General features: G+C 54.1%; 9 protein-coding genes across 9 annotated transcripts; 5 read left to right on the top strand and 4 right to left on the bottom strand.

The window, feature by feature from the left end:
- Positions 1 to 435: 435 nt before the first annotated feature.
- Positions 436 to 4,284, top strand: CLAFUR5_02049 (Putative transcription initiation factor TFIID subunit; the record flags this gene model as incomplete). Its single annotated transcript, XM_047901197.1, has 3 exons — positions 436 to 3,554; positions 3,612 to 3,929; positions 4,188 to 4,284. The coding sequence occupies 3 exons, from the start codon at positions 436 to 438 to the stop codon at positions 4,282 to 4,284; spliced, it is 3,534 nt and encodes a 1,177-aa protein (XP_047756763.1).
- A 1,596-nt stretch (positions 4,285 to 5,880) lies between these two features.
- Positions 5,881 to 7,276, bottom strand: CLAFUR5_20136 (uncharacterized protein; the record flags this gene model as incomplete). Its single annotated transcript, XM_059462973.1, has 2 exons — positions 5,881 to 6,910; positions 6,969 to 7,276. 2 exons carry the CDS (start codon positions 7,274 to 7,276, stop codon positions 5,881 to 5,883), a joined length of 1,338 nt encoding a protein of 445 aa, XP_059318878.1.
- Positions 7,277 to 8,140: 864 nt separating this feature from the next.
- On the top strand, positions 8,141 to 10,633 carry CLAFUR5_02048 (uncharacterized protein; the record flags this gene model as incomplete). The annotated part of the gene is made up of 5 exons (XM_047901196.1): positions 8,141 to 8,611; positions 8,665 to 8,877; positions 8,998 to 9,493; positions 9,865 to 9,965; positions 10,016 to 10,633. The coding sequence occupies 5 exons, from the start codon at positions 8,141 to 8,143 to the stop codon at positions 10,631 to 10,633; spliced, it is 1,899 nt and encodes a 632-aa protein (XP_047756762.1).
- Positions 10,634 to 10,867: 234 nt separating this feature from the next.
- CLAFUR5_02047 (Alcohol dehydrogenase 2) lies at positions 10,868 to 12,289 on the top strand (the record flags this gene model as incomplete). The annotated part of the gene is made up of 6 exons (XM_047901195.1): positions 10,868 to 11,018; positions 11,072 to 11,079; positions 11,176 to 11,591; positions 11,639 to 11,685; positions 11,735 to 11,832; positions 11,882 to 12,289. 6 exons carry the CDS (start codon positions 10,868 to 10,870, stop codon positions 12,287 to 12,289), a joined length of 1,128 nt encoding a protein of 375 aa, XP_047756767.1.
- A 498-nt stretch (positions 12,290 to 12,787) lies between these two features.
- CLAFUR5_02046 (uncharacterized protein) lies at positions 12,788 to 14,614 on the top strand (the record flags this gene model as incomplete). The annotated part of the gene is made up of 1 exon (XM_047901194.1): positions 12,788 to 14,614. One exon carries the CDS (start codon positions 12,788 to 12,790, stop codon positions 14,612 to 14,614), a length of 1,827 nt encoding a protein of 608 aa, XP_047756766.1.
- A 104-nt stretch (positions 14,615 to 14,718) lies between these two features.
- CLAFUR5_02045 (Interferon-induced GTP-binding protein Mx1) lies at positions 14,719 to 17,708 on the bottom strand (the record flags this gene model as incomplete). Its single annotated transcript, XM_047901193.1, has 4 exons — positions 14,719 to 16,407; positions 16,467 to 16,963; positions 17,014 to 17,462; positions 17,605 to 17,708. 4 exons carry the CDS (start codon positions 17,706 to 17,708, stop codon positions 14,719 to 14,721), a joined length of 2,739 nt encoding a protein of 912 aa, XP_047756765.1.
- Positions 17,709 to 18,527: 819 nt separating this feature from the next.
- On the bottom strand, positions 18,528 to 19,694 carry CLAFUR5_02044 (uncharacterized protein; the record flags this gene model as incomplete). Its single annotated transcript, XM_047901192.1, has 3 exons — positions 18,528 to 18,686; positions 18,742 to 19,272; positions 19,410 to 19,694. The coding sequence occupies 3 exons, from the start codon at positions 19,692 to 19,694 to the stop codon at positions 18,528 to 18,530; spliced, it is 975 nt and encodes a 324-aa protein (XP_047756764.1).
- A 305-nt stretch (positions 19,695 to 19,999) lies between these two features.
- CLAFUR5_02043 (Signal recognition particle receptor subunit alpha) lies at positions 20,000 to 22,248 on the top strand (the record flags this gene model as incomplete). The annotated part of the gene is made up of 3 exons (XM_047901191.1): positions 20,000 to 20,302; positions 20,362 to 22,102; positions 22,157 to 22,248. The coding sequence occupies 3 exons, from the start codon at positions 20,000 to 20,002 to the stop codon at positions 22,246 to 22,248; spliced, it is 2,136 nt and encodes a 711-aa protein (XP_047756771.1).
- A 328-nt stretch (positions 22,249 to 22,576) lies between these two features.
- Positions 22,577 to 24,093, bottom strand: CLAFUR5_02042 (uncharacterized protein; the record flags this gene model as incomplete). The annotated part of the gene is made up of 2 exons (XM_047901190.1): positions 22,577 to 22,780; positions 22,888 to 24,093. 2 exons carry the CDS (start codon positions 24,091 to 24,093, stop codon positions 22,577 to 22,579), a joined length of 1,410 nt encoding a protein of 469 aa, XP_047756770.1.
- Positions 24,094 to 24,663: the final 570 nt, after the last annotated feature.

The raw sequence follows: 24,663 nt of genomic DNA, 5'->3' as shown, positions 1-24,663 counted from the left end.
AGTGGGGACATGAGTTCCAAGACGTGGTATCGAGTCGATCGTGCGTGCATCCTTGATGAACTGCTCTCACGAAAGATGTGGTGCCTCAGGCATTGATTGACAACTTAGTAAGCTCGGCTAGACTTCCCGTCGTGGCCTCCTTCGCCACTCGACTCTCGACTTCGAACAATGAATGAATGCATGAAGAACTGCAGCCTTGGAATGTGTGCGCACATGCAAGGGTCTCGCTAAGCCGATTCACCAACTTCACCGCAGACTATAAGTAGGCGCCAGGCCCCGCGACTTTGCGCGCAAAAAATGAGCCATCTTCACCACCGCGACCTTCCATAAAGCCGCGAAGGCACCCGGAAATCACCACCGCTGCCACCACACACTCACACTCACCTTCGACCACTCTGCGCACGCATCACGCACGACACCACCACCACCAGCGCGATGCCGCACGCAACCGAGGACGAGATGATGGAGGACACGGAGGCAGGCCTGCGCTGGGCGATGCAGCAGGAAGGCGGGATGGCAGGCATGGCGGGTCTGGGCGACAACTACGTGATAGACCAGGGCGACAAGGCCGACGATGCGGTGGACTTTGAGGATATCAGCGACGACGATCTACCGGAAGAAGAGGAGGCGACACATGCTGTGGGAGGTGATGATGCTATTGACAGCGCCTTCGATGCCGTGCCGGGCGGCATGGGTGGTTTGCCGGAGGTGTCGCACATGAATGGCTACAGCGACGTCAAGGAGTCCTCTGACGACGGGTATGATTACGGCGAGGATGCTAAAGACCTCTTCGGCGAACGTACCTCGTCCTCGCCAGAACTCGAGCGCCATCCACAGCCCACTAATGGCTTCTCACAAGTACCTCAGCGGCCAGGACTCGCGCTGCCCAGTAAGTCAGCTCTGGCGCTGCCATCATTCGCTGCTCCATCGCTTCCGTTGACACGCATGGCGCTACCGCGGATGTCGCAGTCATCCCTTAGTCCACCTCCGCTCCACGATCAACGCTTGTCCGCTATGTCGCCTACGAGTATAGAGGAGGATGGCGAAGATGAGGAGAACATGGATCCTGAAGAACTTATGCAGAAGCGACTGTTCAACCTGGCCAAGCGCAAGCTGGATGGAGAAACTGTTGACACGGACACCATAGATCTCGACCAGGACAGCTTCCACAAGCTCTACCCCAGTTACGACAAGCATCAGGCGCCTCGCTTCATTGACTTGTTCCCACCGCGTAATGTGCAGTACAAGGGTAAAGCCCCGCTGAAGCCGCCGAAGCCAGTGAACCCGACGAAGCTATCACTGGATTTGCTTCAAGATCAAGAGCGCAGCTTCAGAAGTATGGCAGCAGGCAACAAGGCTGGCCAGGACAGCACCTTCAACAACAGCATCGTCCATCTAGGGCAGGCAACTTCCGCAAAGGACGATAGTGACGACGATCTCGCCTCGAGCGACTTCGACGTCAACGAACGCATTGGCAACGTCACTATGCAAGATTTGGCGCTGATCTGTCAAGATTGGGACTTGCCAAGTATTGACTCCGCTTCTGTCGGCGACAACCTCGTGCTCGATGGTCGTAGCTCAGATGGTGACTGGGATGCGGAGGAGGGTTTGCGCCCAGCCAAGAAGCGCCGTACCGGTGGCTTCAACACTGCTATGGCTGCGCCCTGGGAAGAGCATTACCTCTCTTTCGAGGAACCCGAGCGCGCCGCAGCTAAGCTTGCTAAGTCCGTTGCGCTGGACCTCAACGATCCGAATCTTCTGATTGACGAGCATGCGCCTCGCATCAAGAAGAGGATCAAGCGCATGCCCGGCGACAGACGTGATGCTGCGCTCAGTCGTGACATTGCCAAGCGCTACAACATCAGCAATGACTTGGCATATGACCTCCTCAAAGAGAATCACCAACACAAGGTCCGCAGCACACTCGGGAGTATGGCGGTCGAGCACAGCAACCCTGCCATCAAGCTACAGTACCCATTCTATAAGGTCAGCCTTGACAAAGAAAAGCGTGCTTTCCACCGGCCTTCTCTCGAACTTCGGCAGAAGGACATCTTCAAGGAGCTTAAATTTTCTAAGCCGAAGCACATCAAGAGAAAGGCTATCAAGGGCCGTGAGGCCAAGGAAGTCTTCGCAAAGGCAGAAGATCTATCTCTTGGTGATAACGCATCAATGCTGCTGCTCGAGTATTCCGAGGAAGCGCCCATGATGCTATCCAACTTCGGCATGGGCAATCGCCTTATAAACTATTACCGCAAGAGGGACGCAGATGACCAAGAGCGGCCGAAGGAGCCAATTGGAGAGACTCAAGTACTTCTGACTCAGGACAAGAGCCCCTTTGCGAACTTTGGCCATGTGGACAAGGGCGAGACCGTGCCTACAGTGCAGAACGGACTGTTCCGTGCGCCAGTATTCCAACACCAAGGCAAGACTTCCGACTTCATCATTGGAGTCAGCAGCACTCACGAAACTTACGATCGACTCTACCTGCGCAACGTCGAGAACCTGCATGTCGTTGGCCAGCAGTTCCCGCTGGCCGAGGTCCCTGGCCAGCACTCTCGCAAGGTCACTGACGCCGCCAAGAAGCGCCTGAAGGCACTTGCTTATCGTATCTTCGAAAAGAGCATACATCGCAAGGATAAGGTCCTCGACAACGCCACTCTCATGCCACATCTCCCAGGTCATGATATGCCACAGACTCGCAGCAAGATGCGCGAATTCATGAAGTATGAACGAACCTCTAACCGAGGCGAGGGCAGCAATGGAGTGTGGGTGCCAATGCCGGGTCAACAGGTACCAGATGCAGAGACGCTTCGCGGTTGGATCCGTCCGGAAGATGTCTGCCTCCTGGATTCTATGCAGGTCGGTGTTCAGCACTTGTCAGATCTTGGCATCAGTGAGACCAAAGATGCCGACGATGAAAAGGACGCAGAAGAAACCACTGGCCTTGAGCAGCAGCTTGCACCGTGGCGTGCCACCAAAAACTTCTTGAACGCTACACAAGGTAAAGCCATGCTTATGATACATGGCGAAGGTGATCCCAGTGGTCGAGGGCTCGCTTTCAGCTTCGTCAAGACTTCCATGAAAGGTGGCTTCAAAGCTGCAGGCGAAAGCATCAACGACAAGCTCGATGCTCACAAGCGCAGTCAAAATGGAGGTCATTCATACAATGTCGCGAAGCAGCAGAAGGCGTACGATGACTCCATTCGCCGCATCTGGGACGCCCAGAAGAGCAACTTGTCAGAGCAGAGGGAGCATTCGGATGATGAAATGGACGGCGAGCTTGACACCGAGGCCGACTTCCCCTCCGCTCGGGCTGAAACTCCAAGATCTTATGCGGGCACGCCAGGAGGCCCTTCACGTCATGACGACGACATGAGCCAGTTCAGCGGCCACAGTGCGGCTCGTGGGGACAAGACTCTTGTAATCAGGCGCTCTGGAGGTCGCGATGCCGCTGGTAACGACCGCCCGGATGAAGAGCACGTAATCACCAACCCCAAAGTCATCAAGCAATATATGAAGCAACGGATGGAGAAGGAATTTGCGGCAAATGCTAAGTATGCCGCTCGTCGTAAGCGTGGCCAAGCAGAGGAACCTACTGACATGCTCGAAAGCCTCAAGTCCTACGTCCCGACAGGCGACGCCGAGAAAGACCGATTCGCGAAAGAGAAAATCGAGAAGGAGCTTGCTCGCATCAAGCGCAACGCCGACCGACGCGAGGCTCGAGAGCGACTCAAGAAAGGCAAGACGGCCGACGGCGCCTCACCCTCTGCCGCCGCTTCGCCGGGCCCATCTGACGCAGATGGACCAGCATCTGCCATCAACGGCAATGTAGACGGTACACCGCAGAAGGGCAAAGGTCGCACGAAGGACGGCACTGCCCGCAAGTGTGCCAACTGTGGGCAAGTCGGGCACATCAAGACCAACCGCAAGTCAGTATCCACCTTCACCTGCAAGTATTGCTCACATAGGAACACATTGAAAGATGGTGGCTCCCACGGGCGCAAGACTGATGCGAAGCGCACAGAGTCTACTGACGCCGATGGTGGAAGAGCAACCACTTCTTTCACCGCACAGGCCTATTCTGAGTTCATTTTGTGATGGACTCATGGAAGTGCATGAGGGGGTTTCGTGTCGTTCTTTCTTTGATGTTTCTTTGCGCGAGCATTAGCTAACATGGTTGAATAAAGGCTCTGCCCTCTGCTAAATGGAACGATGAAGCCCGAGGATGCTGGCATGAATGGCGACAGCTCTTTCGGTGCCGTGGCTGCTCCACTGACTCTCTAGTTCGCGATACGACGTCCTTCTACTGATGACGACAGTCTTACTACCTGGGTATCAATGATGGATGCATGAAGGTCATTTGTGGGCTGCGATGACGGTGCACTAACCATGCACACCACTCAGATGGGTCAGCATGGACATGGTGCGCATCAGGGAAAGTACTAGACATATCCATACCCCAAATGTCCGACATATTCATCACATGCTCTGCTTCTCAGGACCATCTTAACCATGACAGCAACTGCGAGAAACGCGCAAAGGAGCGATCAGGAAGTACGTAACCGCAAAGTCGGCCCTCAACATTGCCAAGGCCAGATACTACTAAAATTTCTGGCGTCGGAGAAGCAGATTTCGCTGGCGCGACGCACGACATGTCATGACGACCATTACTGGTGGCCTAGTAACAGCACTTACGCTCGTCGAAGTACGTATCCCTCACAGCTTTATACCGACACGATGACCACAATTGCATATATCACATCTTGCCTCATGGTCCTGATCCTTCTTGCTGCTAAGCACGGGCCACTTCCGGGGTGATCAGCGCAAACGCCACGTTCGACACTAATGCCACCGGACAAGTGCTGCCACATGTCAGAACTTCCACAGCCAGCTGGTGCCAGCGTTCTTTTCAGGATGTGGCTGACGCCAAGCCAGGTCGAGATCTTCGAAAGCGGCAGAAGTAGGTTGAGCTAAAGCATCCTGCACCCGAATGCGTGCCGCGCAGTGTTGAAGTCTAGCTATTCGATGCTACAAAACACTCGCGCTACACATCTCTGTTGCCCTTCGTTGCCTCGTGGCTAGCTGAAACGATCCCGCTACGGCTCAGTCTATTCGACAGAATACATATATCACGGTCTGTTCGCGGCTTCTCCACTAACCACGAGCTATCGAACACCTTCATCCATCTTGCTATTCCGCAACGATGCAGTCCAAGATTTTTCTCTCAATGTTACCGATCGTTCTGGCAACGCCTTTCGCTGATGACCTGCAAGACCGTGCAGCCATCCCCTTGTGTCCGGCTGTCAAGAACGTTGTCACCAAACTAAAGCAGCAGGATGCTGCGACAGCTTTTTGCTCCAGCTATCTCCGGATACCTGTCCACACCGCGTGCCTACTCGAGCTGCCGATGGTACTTGTCCATTGACCTGTAGTATAACGGGTACGGTCGCTCCTATCAATGATGGGAATCGGAATTTCGCGTGTGGCGATGCGTGGAATGTGGCGTCGAGTCTTTATGATGGGCTTAGTTGTGATGTTTCGATTGAGGTGTTTGCTGTTAGTCCGTGAGGTTGGGGCACGGCGTGGATGGCATTTTAGACCGATGAGAGCGACGCGAAGAAGCTTGTCGACGCGGTCCGTCTGATTTAGGAGGAAGTGTTGAAGCTCAAGCGCTTACAGGCAGCTCTTTCTTGTGATACGCTAATGTAAACGCCAGCAGATACGGGCTACAGAGAGATGCAGTGCTTGCATGCCGATAAACAATATCGTAGACTTGCCCACAAGAGACCGCCAACAGCCTCTCTTGCTGGGTTCCTTCCTTCGCCGACAATCATCTCCGAACAACATCATGGGCGCCGCAAACTCAAATTCCAGGCGTCTTCATACCCGTCTCTCCTTAGCTGCCTTGGCAAATTGCTTCCGTGGGCCCAGAGTCTGGTCTGGCTTGGGTTTCTGCTTGCTCTTCTGCTTGCTCTCACCGCCATTGCTGGCAGCGATCGAAAATCGCTGCGCTTGCTGCACATTTCCACTATGGTGATCGAGTGGTGCCTTGATCGCTGGACTGATCATGTGTCCTGTGTTGCTGTTCGATTCCGCGAACCCGAAGCCGCCTGTCTTGGTGACGAGGGATCCCAAAGTACCGGCCTTCTGTTCGTGCATGAGCTGGTCTCTGATGACGGTGGGGAGTCTCAGTTTGCCATCCTTGATCCCCGAGGCGTCCTGAACGGCACCTTGCAGCAACTCTTGCAGACTGGTCCCGTCGTGCAGCAAAGGATTCGGCTGCTTGCTCCCGATCTTGACGGAAGGCGACGGCGACTGCTTCGCGGCGATGTCCGAGGTGTCGGAGTCCTCTTTGCCGGTCATCATCGCGGACGATGTCGGCGAGGTTAACAAGGTGCTGGAGGATGTTGACGAAGGGTTGGTCATGTGTTTGGTCAGCACGCGGTCAATGTCGGGTAGCGGAATACCTGTCTCAAGAGCGCGCTTAAGCCAATCCCGAAGATCAGTCTCTGACTTGATGTGATCAGCGGCCATCAGCTCAGTGCCCACGGAAGTTGATCTGTCATCTGAGTCATGCGCGCCAGCAACGGCATCGGCTGCTTGTGAGATGTCCGAAGTATTGGATGGTTCTCTCTGGCCCTGACTCGCGTTCCACTTGGTCACCTTGTTCTTGTGTTGTGCAGACGACATTTGAGAGACTTTGAACTTCTCAGACTCGGGCACGTATGCGACCCGTCGCATGGCAGCGATCGTCCTGATGGGCACAGTGCGACGAAGGTCGACGACGGTGCCTTTCACGCTTGGCCAAGCCTTGATCGGGTGGACGAAGATGACTTTGAGGAAGTGTTGAACGCCGTGTGTGTTTGTATCGCCATATAAGTGCGACGGGATTGGGATCCTCCTTAGCGGTCTTGATTGCATATTCGTATGCGTTTCCGTGACTGGTACCGCACAGAAACACATCGAACACGTCCTTTTCGGCGACATTCTTGCCTTTGGCCCAAATGATGCCTTGATGCGCGCCAGTGAAGACAGACTCGCGAGCACTGTCCGCGCGAGCTGGGTGCCCAGGCGGAGCAGTTGCACCGTCTTGAAGGATCACAACGAAGTTGGCCTCGATGATGTCGCCCTCGATGTACTGCACTTCATTCTCGTTGTTCGAACGTTGCAGGTCTCCATTTTCCTTTAACCGCGACTTGCCGCAGAAGTGGCTGTGCCTCTCCGCCACGCTTGCCTGGTTGACGGTGAACTCTGGCCGGCTCATTGCAAGGTTCATTGTGTTTGATGGAAGTGGGCTTATGAGTAAACGGATGTCTTCGCCATCTTTCTTCATCGAGCTGCTGAATGGAGATGGTGATGCAGGTGTGTTTCTGGCTTGAACTGATGGGCGACTTGCTTGCACGGTGGTAGCAAATGAAGACCTAGTGGAAATGTTTGCGCGCCGCTTTGGAGGTGCCATCTGAGGCAATCTTGCTCCTTGTAGTCGACTTGGAGGCGGCGACCTATCGCCCGAATCCTGCTTGTTTCAGCAGCAGTCTCGAGGGTACACCACATAATCGGGGGCTGTACTCGTCTTGATCGATGTCGCTCCCGATCATAATCTGCGTCGAGAGCACCTGATGCCTTTCGCTTCCGTGGCTGATCTCCTGAACCCGTCGCGTTGTAGTAGAGACTGCGAGGGGGATCCGCTCGTGGCGAATATTTCGAGCCTTGCATCTTGCTTACCATCAAGAGCGTGGGACGGAATGCGATTGAGAAAGGCTCATGTGTATTGAGGAAGAGGTTACAACATGCAGAAGGCTGTTCAGCTCACTGCCTTGACGTCAGGAATTTCCGACAGACACATGCTCAGGGTCCAAGGGCAAGTGAATGACAGTATTGTTCGCGGGTCAGGATCACGTGCACCGGCCAGAACCGCTGTGCGGTAATTGATATCCGGACGCACACACTCAACTTGACAAAGGACCAATATGGCAAAGCGGAGTTCCATGTGCGTCCAACAAAGGCCATCGTACCTGGCTTCAACATGAAAGACTCAGGCATCGAGCTCGAATTCCCCACGCCCTCAGCGCTCCGACGGAAACTATTATCTATAGATACGGTCTGTACAAGAAGAAAGGGCTTTCGAGATTGCCAGAATATGGCACGAGTTTACAAAGTCGCATCTCACTGGCAGGTATCTCACCCTAGCAAGAGCCCTAGATTGTGCCGTTGGCTCAGCCACCTGTTCAACAAGCCTTTCTGGCAGAAGCTTAACAGATTCGATAACACCTTTAGACGAGTTCTACAACCACGGCCAGCCGTTCAGTGTCAGATCAGCCAAGATCAACATACCGTGCCGAGGCGGCTTCCTCTGAGGAGAGGACAGGCAAGGAATCGTGTTGAGCATGTACTTTGCTCGAAAGCTGCGATCAGAGCGATCGCAGCCGCTGTCCACGCACAGGGACTGTCCACGCAGCAACAAATTATCAACGAAGGCCTGAATGCACGCTGTGATCTTCTCGTGGAGGAGCTTGGGTTACGCATCAAAAGCGTCGATGCGAAACAACAGGCTGATCAAATTGCTGGCAGATACAACGTGCACTCATTAGCGCAGCTGGAAGAAGCTGTGGTGAGTTAGGTCTGTGTGGTAACACATGTTGGCCCGGGACTGATGACGTGTAGAACGACGCTGGACGGGCGCTCAACGATCTTGAGGGACGAAAGGCTGAGGTAGAAAGTCTCATTGTCAAGGCTAATGATCTCTCGGCAAATTACGCGATGGAGGTCATCAGGATTTCCACGGAGCACTTGGAGAAGCATGGGCTGGTCGATCATCTTCAGACAGTGGCCGACATAGATAAAATTGACCAGCTGTTGTTCGAGCCAGATCAAGACGTGGCGGGTAGTGACTAGCAAAACGAAGAAGGTAGACACGGAACCGATGCTCAGGACGAGGAAGATATAAGTTGGAGAGTCCCTATGCTACGTTCTATGACAATTATTGACACATTCTAGGCCGCCAGGGAATCTGCACGAAATGAGAGGCTCAGGGCACAACAGGAACTCGAGTTTTTCGTCGAACAGCTGCAGTCTCATCGACAAGATTACAGTCTTGCCTTACTACATCATCTGCAAGGGACCGATCCTAAGATTCCTGGGTGGTTATTTACCTGGAGCAGGGAAGATTTCGACCTCAATCATCTGCTCCGAGGTATGGTCATCACCAGCAACATCCGCAAAGCTGAGAAAACATATCAACGTACACTAGAGCGGGCAAGGGACTTACGGCTGAGCCCACTGCCAGACCAAGAAAATACATTCCCGGATCTGACAGATGATGGTGCCTCTAATATGAGCAGAAACGCAGCAGGAAACGATGGGACTCACCCGAAGGTGAAGGTATTCTGTGAGGGCCTACCCAGCTCTCCTCCACAACCACTGTCGGAAGGTCAGATCGACCGGCAGCCATCCTCTAGTCCACAAATCAGGCCGGAGCCGCAGCCTTGGGAGAGTATGAGCGCGGCAGCCACTCCGGAAACTCGAATGCTTATCAAGAAGGCCAATGCAGGCGTGCCTTCGAGATCATGCTCCCAGAGTGATCGTTAGAACCAGTCGCTACATGTAGAATCGATGAAAGGATGACTGCCTCAGGTCTTAGTGTGATCTGATCACGACATTTTCGCCTCTCACACGTCGGCCGTCAATTGTCCATCTTTGTTGAGGTTACGAAGGATAAACTCATAATTTGAAGAACGATTCTTTCACACTATGACTACATACGTTTCTGAACTATCGAGAGAAAACTCCACTTGGGGCCAGAAACGGAAGCAAATGGTCCATCACAGCACGATCGATCGACTGGAAGCGTGATCAACACTACAGAGATCAGGCAGAAGGTTTTCGAGGACCAGCAGGATGAAGGACAGACACAAGAAAATTCCCAGAGTGATGATCGATCTGAGCACGCCCAGGACGAGCATGAAGTAAGTTCGACCGACCCTTTCTGGTTACTGACTTTCCTAACAGCTCGTAGGCAGTCAAGACAGCGGTACGCACCGGCAGAGAAATGGCACAGCAACATCTCCAACTTGCGCACGAGCGCCTGCGGACTCATCACACCGGTCACCGGCAAGCCCTCCAAGCTCATTTTGATGGAATCGACTCCGGCCTGCCCGGCTGGCAGAAGACATGGACCAGGAACCAATTTGATGTCAACCATCTTCGCCACTCCATGACCCTGTCCAAAGAAGTGCGAGAGGCGGAAGAGGTGTATCTACGCACGCTAGACCAAGCACGATTGTGGCGCTTGAGTCCACTTCCTGACCAAGACATCATGTTTCCCGATTTGACGGACGATGGTGCCTCGGGGGTCAGCATAGGTGCGGCAGGGAATCCTAAAGGGTCGAATCCAATAGTTGAGGAGTGGCGGGACAATATGCCTAGCACGCCTCCAAAGCCGCTGGCGGGAGATCAAAGTGATCCACGACCTTCCTCCAGTCCTCAGATTCCTGCAGATCCAAGCCCCTGGGAGAGCATGAGTGCTACCGCCAGTCCAGTCCCGAAGACGCGTCGACAAGATGAATGGGAGTGTGCGACCCAGATAGACCTCGCCGAGCTGGGGCGGCATCTCCCTCCAGAGAGCGCACAGTGACATACTGGTCTTTGCTAATTTGGACTTCAATACGAAGGAATGCGAATGCTCTTGCCTCTGCCAGCATACGCGCGTCAAATCAAGCGGACGGCTAGTTCATGCCGTGTAACGTAGCACATGAGAGGAGTCACCTGCACGATTAAAAGCGACCAGATCCCCCTTCGCCACTCCGGTGTGATCTGTACCTTCACTTACAGTCAGGAAAGCAGCTAAGCCAAGACTCAGAGGTGCAACATGACTTCCATCAGTATACCAGAGAAGCAGACCGTGGCGCTTGTTAGAAAGCTTGGCGGGCCTGTTGAGTTTGTTGAAGACTATCCTGTGCAGTTGCCCGGACGCGATGAAGTGCTGGCCAAGGTCCTGTACACTGGTGTCTGTCAGAGTGGTATGGCGTCAGATGATGCAGAGAGAAGTGTTAGAGCTGACTTGGTTCGGCAGACATGCACGTAAGTGTGACCGGCACAGGTTATCATAGCGCAATATCTCAGGCTTAGCATATTCTGCATGGACCAGGCGCAGCTAACACTCTTCAATCTGGACAGACAGCCCGTGGCACAGCGGCCGGCGCAGTCGGCAAACCCATCACAGCAATCAAGCTGCCTCGCATTGGTGGCCACGAAGGTGTAGGCCGACTAGTCGCTTTGGGCCCAGGCATCGCAGATCGCGATCCATCGATCCATCTTGGAGCGCTGGTTGGGATCCGCTTCTCCAGCAGGATTTGTCGCAGATGTACTTACTGTCTTGCTGGCACGGAGCAGTATTGCCAAGGCGTAGGAGACTTGAAGCCTACGAATCATCTTCATCATGAGGACGGTGCTTTCCAGCAATACGTGTGTCTGGATGCGGGCTATCTGACGATCTTGCCATCGGAAGCGGACCCTGTGGTGACGGCGCCGACGCTTTGTGCAGGTCTTACGGCGTACAAAGCTGTTAAGAATGCGGAGATAAGTCCTGGAGAGTGAGTAGATCCCCACTCGCCTGAGATCGTGCCGCTGATGAGTCCAGAACAGTTGTCGTGCTAGGCACAGGAGGCGGCCTTGGCCAATATGCTGGTGGGTATGCTACCACGATGCTAGTTTTGTTGCTAAGAGAAGTATCCAGTGCAGTATAGCCGCACTCGCGGGGCGAGGGTCATAGGCGTCGATACAGGGAAGGCAAAGCAAGAGCTTGTAGCCTCGTTCGGTGTCCAATTCGTCGACGTGAGCTCTGCTGCCACGTTCCTGCTTAACCACAACTGACCCTGAGCAGTTCAAAGAAGTCCCTGACATCGTAGCAGAGATCAGACGCCTTATCCCTGGTGATGCTCACGCTGTTATAGTCGCAGCAGGCTCATCCACAGCCTTTGCACAGGCGGCTTCCATGCTTCGTACTCGCGGCACGATGTGTCTGATCGGAATACCTCCAGGCGGCGGACAGATTCTGACATCAGTGGCCGAGATTGTGATCAAAGGGCTGAACATCAAGGGCAATCTGGTCGGAAGTCTGGCAGAGAGTTTAGAGGCTGTGCAATTGGTGCGTGACGGGTTAGTGAAGCCCAAGGTGTACGTGAGGCCTTTTCGAGATCTGCCTGCGGTGTATGAAGAGCTGGAGAGCGGCGATATCGCTGGCCGGGTTGTGCTGAAGATCGGCGACGATCCAGGACTTTATCCTGTGTGATGGGGTTTGACGCCGCAGATGACAGATCGTGATGAGACGGAATCATGTTCGCAGGCGGGTGTGGTCGATGGAATATCGTTCCTCCTGCTTGAAATACGCACGGACTTGTCGCTCGCACCTTCCTCTCTCAGCTGAGGAATCCTTTCCGTGAACCCTTGTCGCTGGGCCAGGGCATTTCCGGCAGCAACAACAAGGCAAGCACGCACTGTCAGCAACACCACACCTGTCACCATCGCTTGACAAGCAAGACGACCAATACCAGCCAGTCTGGGGCGTGAGGGCAAGTTCTGTAAGCTGTGAGAACTACACCTCCTCCAAAGATGGGCGGCTGCCATCCTATCTATTTAAGCTTTCGTACTGTCTCTTGAGCTGTGCCATCTCTCTTTCTGCGCGGGTCGTGGGGATCAACACGGCTATGCCGCAACAAGCATCTGCAAGACATCAACAAACTGCTATCTCTTCTCAAGCAAGACACCTAACCGTAATCATCGCACAACCATGGCCTTCTTCCAAGAAATGCCCTGGCACGAGGGCGAGAAGAAAGTAGCCGAGCTTATGCACACACCTCCATACGACAACCCAACAGTGCCAACACTGTCTCCCCAACTCTCGAACCATCTTCAGATAGCCCCACTGATCGCAATAGGAACGCTCGACAAGCAAGGTCGACCATGGACCACTCTCTGGGGAGGGCGAAAAGGTCTATCTCAGCCTCTGGGTGGCGGGATCATTGGCATCAAGACACCTGTCACTGGCAAGCACGATCCAGTCGTTGAGGAACTGTTTGGTAAGGAAGCCACTGGCGAGGTTGTGAGGGAGGAGGGCAAGGGGAGGATGGTTAGTGGCCTTTCGATTGACTTGGAAACGAGGAAGAGGACTAAGATGTATGGAAGGATGATCGCTGGCGCACTGACTAAGAAGAATGATGAAGTCACGGGAGTTGAGGAGGCGACGGTTGAAGCTCAATTAGTCCTGAAAGTGGAGCAGAGTCTTGGGAACTGTCCGAAGTATCTGAATAAGAAGCACCCCGAGATGGCGCCCGCGAATCCCAGATTGGAGAGCGACTCGAAGCAGCTGTCATCCGACGCAGCAGCGCTATTGGAGAAGGCCGACATGTTCTTCGTCTCAAGCGCACAGCATGACCAAGATATGGACACCAACCATCGAGGTGGACCCCAAGGATTCTTGCGACTCGCTTCAAACGAGGAATCTGGCGCTGTGCTGTGTTGGCCCGAGTACTCGGGCAATCGACTGTACCAAACGCTAGGAAACCTCCAAGTCAATCCAGTAGCAGGCCTATGTGTCCCCGATTTCGACACCGGTGACATGCTCTACATGACCGGCACGACCGAGATCCTCTTCGGCAAGGACGCTGGAGCGTACCTCCCACGCTCCAATCTGTGCGTAAAGCTCACACTGACCGACGCCCGTTTCGTCAAACAAGCACTTCCATTCCGTGGCATCCTAGGCGACCGCTCACCTTACAATCCAGTAGTACGATATCTAGCCTCCGAGAAAGCACCAGCACGAACGGATCAGACCACATTACAGCAAGCCAAACTCCTCAGCCAGACAAAGCTCACGCCAACAGTTTCAAGATTCAAGTTCAGCCTCCAGAACGCTGCAACTTATAGACCTGGTCAATATGTCACCTTCGACTTCTCGAAAGAGCTGGACATAGGATACTCTCACATGCGCGACGACGATCCGAGGAGCATCAACGATGACTTTATTAGGACTTTCACAGTCAGTAGTCCTCCAGGCGATCCGCCTGTACCAGCCAGGAAACTGAAAGACGATGAGTTTGAGATTACGATCAGGAAGGTTGGAGTCGCGACTGGGTTGCTTTTCAAGCATAGTGGTGAGGATGACCATATTCACATGCCGCTTGAGATTGGAGTCAAGGGCTTCGGTGGCGAGTTTGAAGTGCAGCAGAAGTCGGGCGAGACGATTGCGTTCGTCGCTGCTGGTGTGGGCATTACGCCGATTCTGCCGTCGTTGTGGACTTTGGACTATTCAAGACTGAAGTTGACCTGGTCGATTCGTGAGGAAGACTCCGGGATGGTGCTCGACGCACTTGAACGTCATCCGGAGCTGGCTGGCAGTCTTGCTGTTTATGTTAGCAATGGCAAGGAAGAGGGTGAAGCAGTTCGGAAGCTGAATGGTACAGGTGCTGCCGTGCATCTTCGACGCATGAATCAAGCGGATGTGAATTTCGGGGACAAGGTGTCCAGGTACTATCTATGTACTGCTATTCCTATGCGCAAGCAGCTCATGGACTGGCTACCCGGGAAGGAGCTCGTGTTTGAAGACTTCAACTTCTGAAGTAACCTCGCGTCGAAAGTGCCGCTCAGCGGCCGTGCTCGTACAAGACAAGCGGTCTGTATGCAGCGTTGAAACTGTTGCGTATGCGATTCCTCCTCTTTCATTCAAGTATGAGCACCCGGCAAAGCTTTAAGCTCAGCTAAGGCTTTCTCCAGCTTGACTCGTTCTGCCAGCAACTCCTCACGTCTGGCTTCGCGCTCAGGATCCTCAGCGAGCAGGGACACGCAGTACTCCGGGTCTGTCGTAGCCCGCAGCTCCTCCAGCAGCTTGCGTTGAAGACGATCCTCGTACGAGTACATGAGGCCGCACTCAAACTGCTTGGCGATGGTGTCGACCAGGCCAGCTGAAGCAATCTCGTAGTATGCCAACGGGGTTGCCAAAGCTTTGACCTCACGCTCGTACTGGTCGATTCCGAGGTTGGCGGTCACCCACGCGATGTCGTCGGCTTTCTTCTTCTGCTCGGGAATGTTGGGCACTTTTCGACCTTCAGCGTCGAGTGTCTCGAAGTACTCCTCAACGCGCTGCTCGCGGCGTAGCCTAAGGTTTTCAGTTTCGTATGCCGCCCTCTTCTGAGAGATTAGTGGATTGTAGGTCATCGCGCGATGGCACTCACTTGCCACCAGGCGGCAGACAAAGTCTGTGACTTCCTGGAGGTGTTCTTCGAAGAGCGCGTTGGTGATCTCGACGGTGCGGCGGTATAGCTCGGTCGTGCTCCTCTGCGCAAGAGAATTGTTGATAGCATTCTCCAACATCTGAGAAAAGGCCGTACGAATCTGCTTGATAAGACCGTTTGTCAGATTGCCCCACGCAGCGACAGGCTCCACCGATAGGCTCTTCACCACGGAGTCGCTAACTTGGTCTGGAATGTCACCACCTGGACTGGAGTCGAATCTCTTTTTGACCTCGTTGAGTCGGAAGATGGTCTTTCCGGGACGTGATGAGGTTTGCTGCGAGGAGCTGGAGCTGGCGGGAGTTCGACGCACAGCCCTACCGGAGCTGCCAGGTGCCGCGCTAACTGCGCGATGGCCATTGTTTGTTCGACTCCGCTTACAAGGAGTCCCCTCTTCTTCGTCGCTGTCGACAGCAATGGACGGCTTTGTGTAGCCCGGCGTGACCCATACGACTTCAGGCTTGAGGTTGCGCAGCCTCTTTCCAAGATTGCGGTACATTTCTCGATAGTCGTTGCGAAAGGTGCTGATGTTGCTATCAGCGTTGATTTGGGCGATGATGGCCGTCTTGACCCGATCGATCTCCGTGATCACTGTCAGTGAGGCTGTCTGCGGAGCGGCCTGCTCGGGGAACATGGCCAATTCGTCGTTCAGAGAGGACAGCCGGCCTTGCACACGCGCAACAATTGTTGGCAACTTGCGGACGATATCGTCGGTCAACTCCCGCGAGATGCAGTGCTGCAAATTCGGGATGCCGAATCGGTTGGCGTATGCTCCCAAAGTTGTGCTCCATGCCCCTGCAGCGAAAAAGTTTGCCTCGATCTGACGAGCTTGCTCATGCGTCAAAGCATGCTCACCATTGAGCTCCTTCTGTGAGAGCTGTCTCGTGACGAACCATCCGCCTCCGAGTTTGTACTGCTTGCCGTGAAGAAGGTCATCGAAGAACTTGATTTTCCCTGGCGTGGCGTCTACCAGGTCTGGCTTCGTGAGCACACCTAGCGCCCGCTGGGTGGCCTTGCACTGACGAAGGAACCGAAGAGCTGTGGACACTTCAAGATCTTGGTTCGCAGCGCAAGCGAGGACGATATGCGCTTCTTCGTCTTGGATGTATCTCTTCAATAGCGTCTACATAATGTTAGCGTGCACATGACCATTGCCGATGACTGCTGAGACGGTCCACTTACCTCAACAAACTCGACAAGGAACTCCTGAGACTCGTCACCCATGGTATTGATAGCACCTGGCAGGTCGTAGAAGCTCAGATCGGGCAGGTTCGGGGCAGCTATGTCCAGGCTGATGATATTCGGTGAGAAGCCCACTTTCTGTGCGTGAACATGGCCACGCTTGATGGGAACGTTCCGGAAGGACTGAGGATCTTGGTGCGGGTTCAGGACCGCAAGTTGAGCCCGGCACAACGCGACCTCCAAGTCCTGTTTGCTGTGCAGTGTCACGAACTCAAAGACTTGCGTCTCCTGGTCCCCCCAGCGGTTGAAGCTGGCACCGTTGTGTCCAGCACGTATCTCAGGACGGTAGGCATACTTCTTGACGATGGAGATCTTGCATGACCAGGAGCCATCGGGGCCGGAGGAGGTTGTGCTGATCTGGTATGGGCAGCGGGTGCAGGTACCTTCGTTGCGTGGAAGCTGGATATCACAAATGGCCTCAATGACCGATGACTTGCCTGTAGAAGGATCAGCACGTCGTCTGCCAGCAGAGGTCTGCGGCACTTACCAGCACTCTGGTCCCCAATAACCACGAACTTCGGAACAGACTCGAGGGTGGCGTCGATGTTGAGAGCTTCGAGACGTTGTATGGCATGTATGAGTTGCCGAGCTGGAGTCCCCATCTGCTCCATAACGGACGCAGTGGCGGAAGCATCCATGTTAGCCATGGTGATGTCCTCGTCGTTGCCGGGCGTGACGATAGCGGACGAGGAGCGTTGATCTTCCGCTGGCGCTGGTGTTGTAGAGGCAATGCTGATAGGCGTGCTAGCACGCATTGCCATCGTCGTAGCCGGTGTAGTGGCCGGTGGTGGCGGTGGTAAGAGTCCGCCTGAGTCGTCGTTATCTTGGACTCGTTCTTGCTTCACCCGGCTGCGCATGTCGTCGAGCTGCGGAGGTGTTGTCGGTGGTAGGTGGATGTCGTTCGGTGGCGGCGGCGGCGGGTGAAAATATATGGAGCTACCGAGAAATGTGAGCTTGCTGTCTAAATGGCGCTATGGTGGTCATGCAGTGAAAGTGAGGAAGAGTGAGTGAACGCCAGTGACGGCGGCAAATGCCGAATCGCTTAGCTGTACGAACGCTGCAAGACGATGAAACGTACCTTGAGTTAGTGTGGCAGATCTGCCTTCGAGTTTCGTACGATGCTACCACAAAGTCGTTGACGAAGGGATGAGCGTAATGGCCAAGATGTAACGAAATGCTCATCAAGAAGGCGTTGAAAGTGCAATCTGGCGAGGAAGAGTGAGCAGGAGATTAGCAGAGAAGAGAGAAGCTTTATGCTGCGAATGTGAGATGCTTCAAACGTCCACCTCACGGCCTCACTGTGCGCCGGAACAGCTCCATCCAACTTGACCAACCCTTCATTCTCGACTCACTTTACCATTCACAGACTCCAACGACAACATCTCGCCGCACCTTGAGAAGCTCTTGCCAAAGTCCCAGGCTAGGCGTTGCCCATCGTTAAAGTCAAAGAAGTTGCTACCCTCGTGGATGAGCCGAACTTGTGCGTCAGCCTGAGCCAAACGACCAGAGCCGTGAAGACGGACAGCTTACAGAGCTTCACGTCGAGCACGTCTCTTCACTCGTACTTCTTGCGCCGCAGATGTGAAAGTTCTGTGAAGCAGCGTTGAGTTCTCGTGAAGTGGATTGAAAGCATCAGGGGAGCTGTTGCACAGACGCGGTCATCCTTGACAGGAGGCGTAGCTTCACCAGGATCGCGGTCAGAAGCGAAATGGGCTTCAACGCGACGTGTGGTTCCCGTGATCTGAAGGGGGTGTCAGCACGCACAGAAGGGATCAAGGACAGTCACAGACGGCAAACCTTGACGTTACGACAAGCGCGAGGGGGATCCAACGCCCTCTTGTGACATGGTCCTGAAGAGTATGATTGGAAGCGCGCTCGTGGAGCTTCGTGGGGCCTGAAGAATGACCAGACCATTGTGCAGCGGTCGTACTGTAGCGGATAAGATATGTCTACCCTTTCTCTAGTCTCCATGCTCTATGTCCAACAGCTGCCGCTACACCCCTAGGTGCTGAGCCACCACATGAATGCAAGCTGCACCACATAGCTGTAGATGAAGAGGAACTGCGTCCTTTTCGAGCGCTGCCCACGAGCGATCGTCTGCATGCCTGGGTTCCCAGGGGCATTGTCTGTTGGGAGAAGAACATACTTCAGCGATCGTAGCTAGTCTAGCTGTCAGTGACACGTGTAGTAGCGGGCTCATCGACGAAGGACTTACCAAGAAGAAGGCATTGGCCATGAACGTGTATCCGAACACTATCCACCCGACTGTCCCTCCAGTACCCTTTCCGCCATTGACTGTCGCAGCGATCGCGATCGTAACGATGACTCCCACAAACTTGTACCCACTGTAGGCAATCAAGTCGTAGATCTGACTCTCACTCTGGATGTTCAGGAAGTACCTCCCCAGCCAGAGCACAACCAACTCCAATAGAATGATTACTGACGCATTGCTGAATGTTATGCCCAAAAGTTGAGGTTCGAACTTTCCGTTCAGACCTGCGATCAGGGTTGAGAGGAGGATGTATGTGACAAAGGCCATGACCGGGATGTACATGTCGGGAGAATTGACGTCTTCTCGGGGAGGAAGGAACTCCATCGACCCTTGCCCATCGTTTGATCGAGTTTGTTGACGAGACCATGGTCGATGCCGCCAGGGGAACAGGACTATGAGGAGTTTCGAGAGGACGTAGGAGTTGGAGACGTTGAAGTAGTGCTTCAAGGCTGACACGTTGACAAAGCGGTTGAACTGCGAGAGAGGGGTTAGCAACTTCTCCAATTGACAGTATAGAAATATTTATGCAAACTTCGAAGCCCTTTGGCTCGAGTCTTCCAGCCGACAAATGATAGGTCCCTCCCCGAGTCTACCAGGTGTATGTGACTTACGTTCTGCTCCATATATTGCTGTCCTGCATCGACCGCGCTCTTGCCTAGCTGGAAGCCCATCTGGGCTGTCGGGTCGTTCATGAAGCCACCAAATGGTTGCTGCATGTAGTTGTTCGCCCCGCCTTGCTGAGGACTCTGGCCATATCCATAGCCTCCCTGTTGCCCATTTTGCGAGACTGGCGGTGGAGGTGATCGTAGTTGTGGCACAGTCGAGACATGCTGAGGTACTGGGTGATGGAGTGGCGGAGAGTTCGCTGGCGGTACCGCATATGCCGGTCGCTGCATGTTGGCGGCGGTGGTGTAGTACTGGTGTGGTGTGAGGTGGTGGAGAGGTGCTCAAGAAGGAAGAAGCAGCTTTCGCGTGGCTTCACAGATCTCAAGACCGACTAGGCCGCATACGCGACAAGACCTAGTAAACAAGAAGGAGCGCACATGTACTCGGCGTTGGCTTTCGCGTGTTTCTTCAGCAGTGAGTTCTTAGTAGCTGACATGTGTTCAATCAATAGTCTAGTTCCGACTCTCGGAGTCTGCCTTGTGAAATTGGCTTTGATGGGCTGCCCCACGTCATCCTCCACCACCTTTCACACCACATGTATCTTGTGAACAGCTTCTCAACTGCATGTATACGGTCTCAGAGAGATTGCAGCAGTATTAAAACAGCCACGATGCTGGACGCTTTCGAGATCATCACTACATCAGGAATCGTGCTCTGGCGCAAGCACTATGCTCCGGTGTCATCGAACGTGGTCAACAGCTTGATCAACCATGTCTTCATCGAGGAACGACAGAAGCCGGCTGCAGCAGTGGAAGGAGCAACTACAGCGCCGGCATACCGAAAGGATAAATACACCCTGCGATACACCGCTGCCAAGGATGTCGGCCTGATCTTCGTGGTGGGTAAGAGGCAGGGCACAACTGGGAGCATGCGACAATGTGCTGATCACTTTCGTAGGCTGTCTACCAGTCTTTGCTGCACTTGTCATGGGTGGATGATCTTTTGACTGCAGTCCGAGGCCTTTTCGTCAAGCAGCACGGCAACGAGCTCAAGAAGCCCGAAACGACCAAGGTAGATGCTCGAGGCTTCGACCAGACGTTCGATGCGCTCCTGCGCAAGCTCGACACCGGAAGCACGAGGCGGAGGCAGAGCGAACACGATTCCGAGTCGCAGGTTGAGTTGACACCGCCATCGAGCTCGGCATCTGTCACAAACGAAGCAGCTGGAGACAATTCTCCGCCTTTGCCAGTGCCACAGTTCAGGAAGCCGGCAACACCCCAACGGAAAGATGCCGTGATCGATGATACTACTAGCGCAGATATAACACCCGTTGCGACGCCGGACACTTCGCGACCTAGCACTCCGTTGCACGCTCCATCTGCCTCGCATCTGCTGGCAGCCAAGTCCGGTCCAAGAAAGCAGTCAAGAAGAGCACGGAAAGGTATCAATGCAGCAGCCTTCAACAGCTCTGCTCCGGCTTCTTCTGGAGATGAGGGCCCCGTGAAGGCAAAGAGCGGGAAGGACAGCATCAAGCAGAAGCGACGATGGGATGCCGACGGTATGGCAGTAGAAGGGGATGATGATGCTGTGCTGGACTACAGTGCTGCAGCGATTCCGAATATGGAAGATGAGAAAGAGCTTGGTATAGAAGACGTCAAGGCAGACCAGATGGGAAGCAGAACCGGCAAAGGACAATTCGTGCTCAAGGACCTGGATGACGAGGTGGATGCAATCCTGGCAGAGGCGAAGCAGAAGCAACAGCAGGACACGACCACGAAAGAGGCATCGGGATTATTTGGTACTGCAACAAGCAAGATCTCTGGTCTTTTTGCGAACGTCGTGGGCGGCAAGCAGCTCACCAAGCAGGACCTCCAGCAGCCGCTACTACAGATGCAGAACCTCCTGCTGGAGAAGAACATCGCACGGGAAGCGGCAGAGCGACTATGCCAATCTGTGGAAGCGGACCTGCTCAATCAAAAGACTGCCTCCTTCACCTCCATCGACAAGACCATCCGCGAGAGCATGTCGAAGGCACTGACCCGCATTCTCACACCAACAAGCAGCCTCGACCTACTGCGAAACATCAATGCCACGACATCAGGCTCGAATCCCAGGCCGTATGTGATCAGCATCGTTGGCGTCAACGGCGTGGGCAAGAGCACGAACCTCAGCAAGATCGCCTACTTCCTCTTGCAAAACAAATTCCGCGTACTAGTCGTGGCAGCCGATACTTTCCGAAGCGGTGCCGTCGAACAACTTCGTGTACACGTACGAAACCTCAGCGAACTCTCCCGCCGTGAAAATGTTGGCCATGTCGAGCTTTTCGAAAAGGGCTATGGCAAAGACGCAGCTGAAGTCGCCCGTCAGGCCGTCACGTACGCCACAAACAGCGGCAAGGGAGAGATGATGTACGATGTGGTGCTCATCGATACGGCAGGGCGCAGACACAACGATACGAGGCTCATGAGCAGTTTGACCAAATTCGGGCAGCTCGCCAACCCAGACAAGATCTTCATGGTTGGCGAGGCACTGGTCGGTACGGACAGTGTGGCTCAAGCTCGTAACTTTGCGAAAGAGTTCGTGGATCAGAAGGGTGCCATGAGAAACGGTGGCGTTGGCATGGATGGGTTCATCATCAGCAAGTGTGACACTGTTGGGGACATGGTCGGCACCTTGGTTAGTATGGTGCATGCTACCGGTAAGTGATCAGGTTCGAATTCCAGCTTGGAAGTGATTACTGACTTGAGAATAGGTATTCCGGTGGTGTTCTTGGGAGTTGGCCAGCATTATGGCGATCTCAGAGGCTTGAACGTCGATTGGGCAGTGTCGAAGCTCATGAAGTAGTTGAGGTGTACTGAGTACAGGCCGTCTCAACCCGCCTTGACTTGACCTACACTCAACATTCCCGTGGTTCCTTGTGTGTCACATGCTAGCCGAGATATGTCTCAAGGAAAGAAGCACAGCCTGTGTGAAGTCCAGGTATGTCACCATCTATCTTGCTGCTGCTATCATCGTCGCATATCCCAAAGCCAATCGCGACAGTCGCTACATGGTATCCCTATCTGTACTCAAAGAAGCAAAGCGAACACATACCACAAAACGATCTCAAGGACAACCAGCCGCCACCACCCAGAACGTCCCTAGTATCTCCAACAAAAGCAATCACTTCAAATCAACCCAACCTAATAACCCCCACCTCCTTCGGCCTCCCACTCCGACTCTTACTCCGCCTCCTATAAAGCGCAAACTGCTTCTCCCTCGGCTTCGCCGGCTCCAACAACAACTTGCCCGTCCTCAGCCGACTCGTATGCTCAAACAAAAGGTCAGTTTCCCTCTTATCCATATCTCTCAGGATGATAATGTAATCCGGATTATGCTATACCGTACAAAATCTGTGGTTAGCTAGTGGTAATAATACAATGGGTAGTACCTGCGTTTTGGTTTGTTGAGAGGGGTGGATTGGTGGTGATGGTGGCGACTTACGCGATCGTACTCCCACGGAAGATCGTAGTATTTCAACGTTTCGACGGCGAGGTAGTCGCGGTGGACCTTGGGGTAGACGGGGGCGCGGGGCGACTGGAAGAGGTCGAGGGAGGTTGTGGTGGTGGTTGTGGTGGTTCTGCGGTCGTGACTACCACCGCGGGGTGAGGCTTCGACTTTTTGTTTGAACTGCTTGGCTTTCTCTTGATCGACCATGATCTCGATGGTTCGTTCGGTGTAGCCCAGGCTGGCGAGACGTTTGCGCATTTCGTTTTGGAATTTCTCTTCGGCTTCTTGCTTTCCGCGTTTCTCCTTGTCTGCGCGTTCCTTTTGTTCGCGGAGGAAGTCGTTGTATTCGCGCTCTTTTGCTTCTTTCTCGAGGCGCTCCTTTTCTTTAAAGGCCTTGTATGCTGCTGCGTCCTTCTCCTTCTTCTCTTTGGCGTCTCGCTCGAGCTTGTCTTTGATTCGTTGCTCTTCAGCGGCTTGCTTGTCCTTGGCTTCGCGAGCTTTGCGTTCGATCTCATCCTTCCAGCGTTTCTCGTCTGCTTCGCGCTTTTCGGCGGCTTCGCGGGTCTTGCGCTCGTAGTCCTCTACAGCGCGCTTCTCGTTCCTCTTTCGCTCGTCCTCTTCACGCTCCTTCCGGACTTCCTCCTCCATGTGCTCAACCTTCCACTTGTTCTTGATGCGCTCTTGTTCCAGCTTCCATGCCCGCTCACGCGATGCCTCTTTCAGTTCGGCTTCTTTTTGCGCGAGCTGCCATTCTGCAAGTCCGGCTGGATGAACTGGTGGGCGATCGAATGATGACGCATCAGAACGACCCCGTGAGCGAGACCTGTATCTGTGCTCCAAAGCCATTTCTGCAAGCTCGCCCACAAAGTCGTCGCCAAGCTTATCACCTAATCTGCTGCGTCCGCGCGACCGACCATCAGGGGAGGATCGAGGCGATGCCCGGCGCGAAGCTGGAGCAGCAGCTGGATAGGGAGGGTAGGCTGGGTAAGGTGGATAAGGTGATCCTTCCTGATCCTGGAAATTGCGGTTGTAGACGTTGATGGTCGGCGCTTGACTCGCGCCTTGCGATCTGCTTCGGTACAGTCCAGAGGCACCTGGAGCCAGGAACCCTCCAGCATCGCTTCGCATGTGATGTGGCGAGGGTCTTCGTCGTGGTCGGCCATAGTAGTCATAGTCGTCGCTGCCATAGTAGTCCCCCATCTTGTCAATGCTCTTTGCAGATGGTGAACTTGCAAGGAGGAAGAACAAGAAGAGGATGACCGGACTTAGAAAAAGAGACAGGTACCAAGTGACTGAGACCGGTCAAGAAAAGACAAGGATGTATGAGTTGGAGGCCTGATTACGAGATGTCTTGCTGTGACTTGTCTCAGTCAATTGTCTTGAGTGGGATGGAAGAGGATCAAGAAGAAAGAACAGCAGGAAGAGGGGAGTTATTCAGCTCTCTCGCCAAATACCGTGGGAAGTGGGCGCTTTGGGCCTCTTTCTGACGTTCTGGGTCTTTCAGCTGCTGGGGCCGAAACAGTGCAGGTAGAGTCAAAGGGCAGGGAGCTAGTCCAGCTATCGGGTGATGCGCGATCATACCATGCTTCCTGCGGCAACCCACCTGCATGTCCATCGGATTTAGCTTGCTGTGTCGCTGTCTAGCTCGTCCATAGCTCGGCCCATGAATGACACACACAAAGCGGCCGGCTCAGCTGGCTTGCAGATTCATCAGGCGAGCAGCGCCTCCGCACGCAAACCACAGCAGGAGGTGGTACCTGATCAGCGCAT

The sequence above is a fragment of the Fulvia fulva genome, chromosome 1, assembly GCF_020509005.1.
Source record: "Fulvia fulva chromosome 1, complete sequence".
Lineage (NCBI taxonomy): Eukaryota > Fungi > Ascomycota > Dothideomycetes > Mycosphaerellales > Mycosphaerellaceae > Fulvia > Fulvia fulva.
The sequence above is the reverse complement of the archived record's forward strand: the minus strand, read 5'-3'. Positions and strand labels throughout refer to the sequence as shown.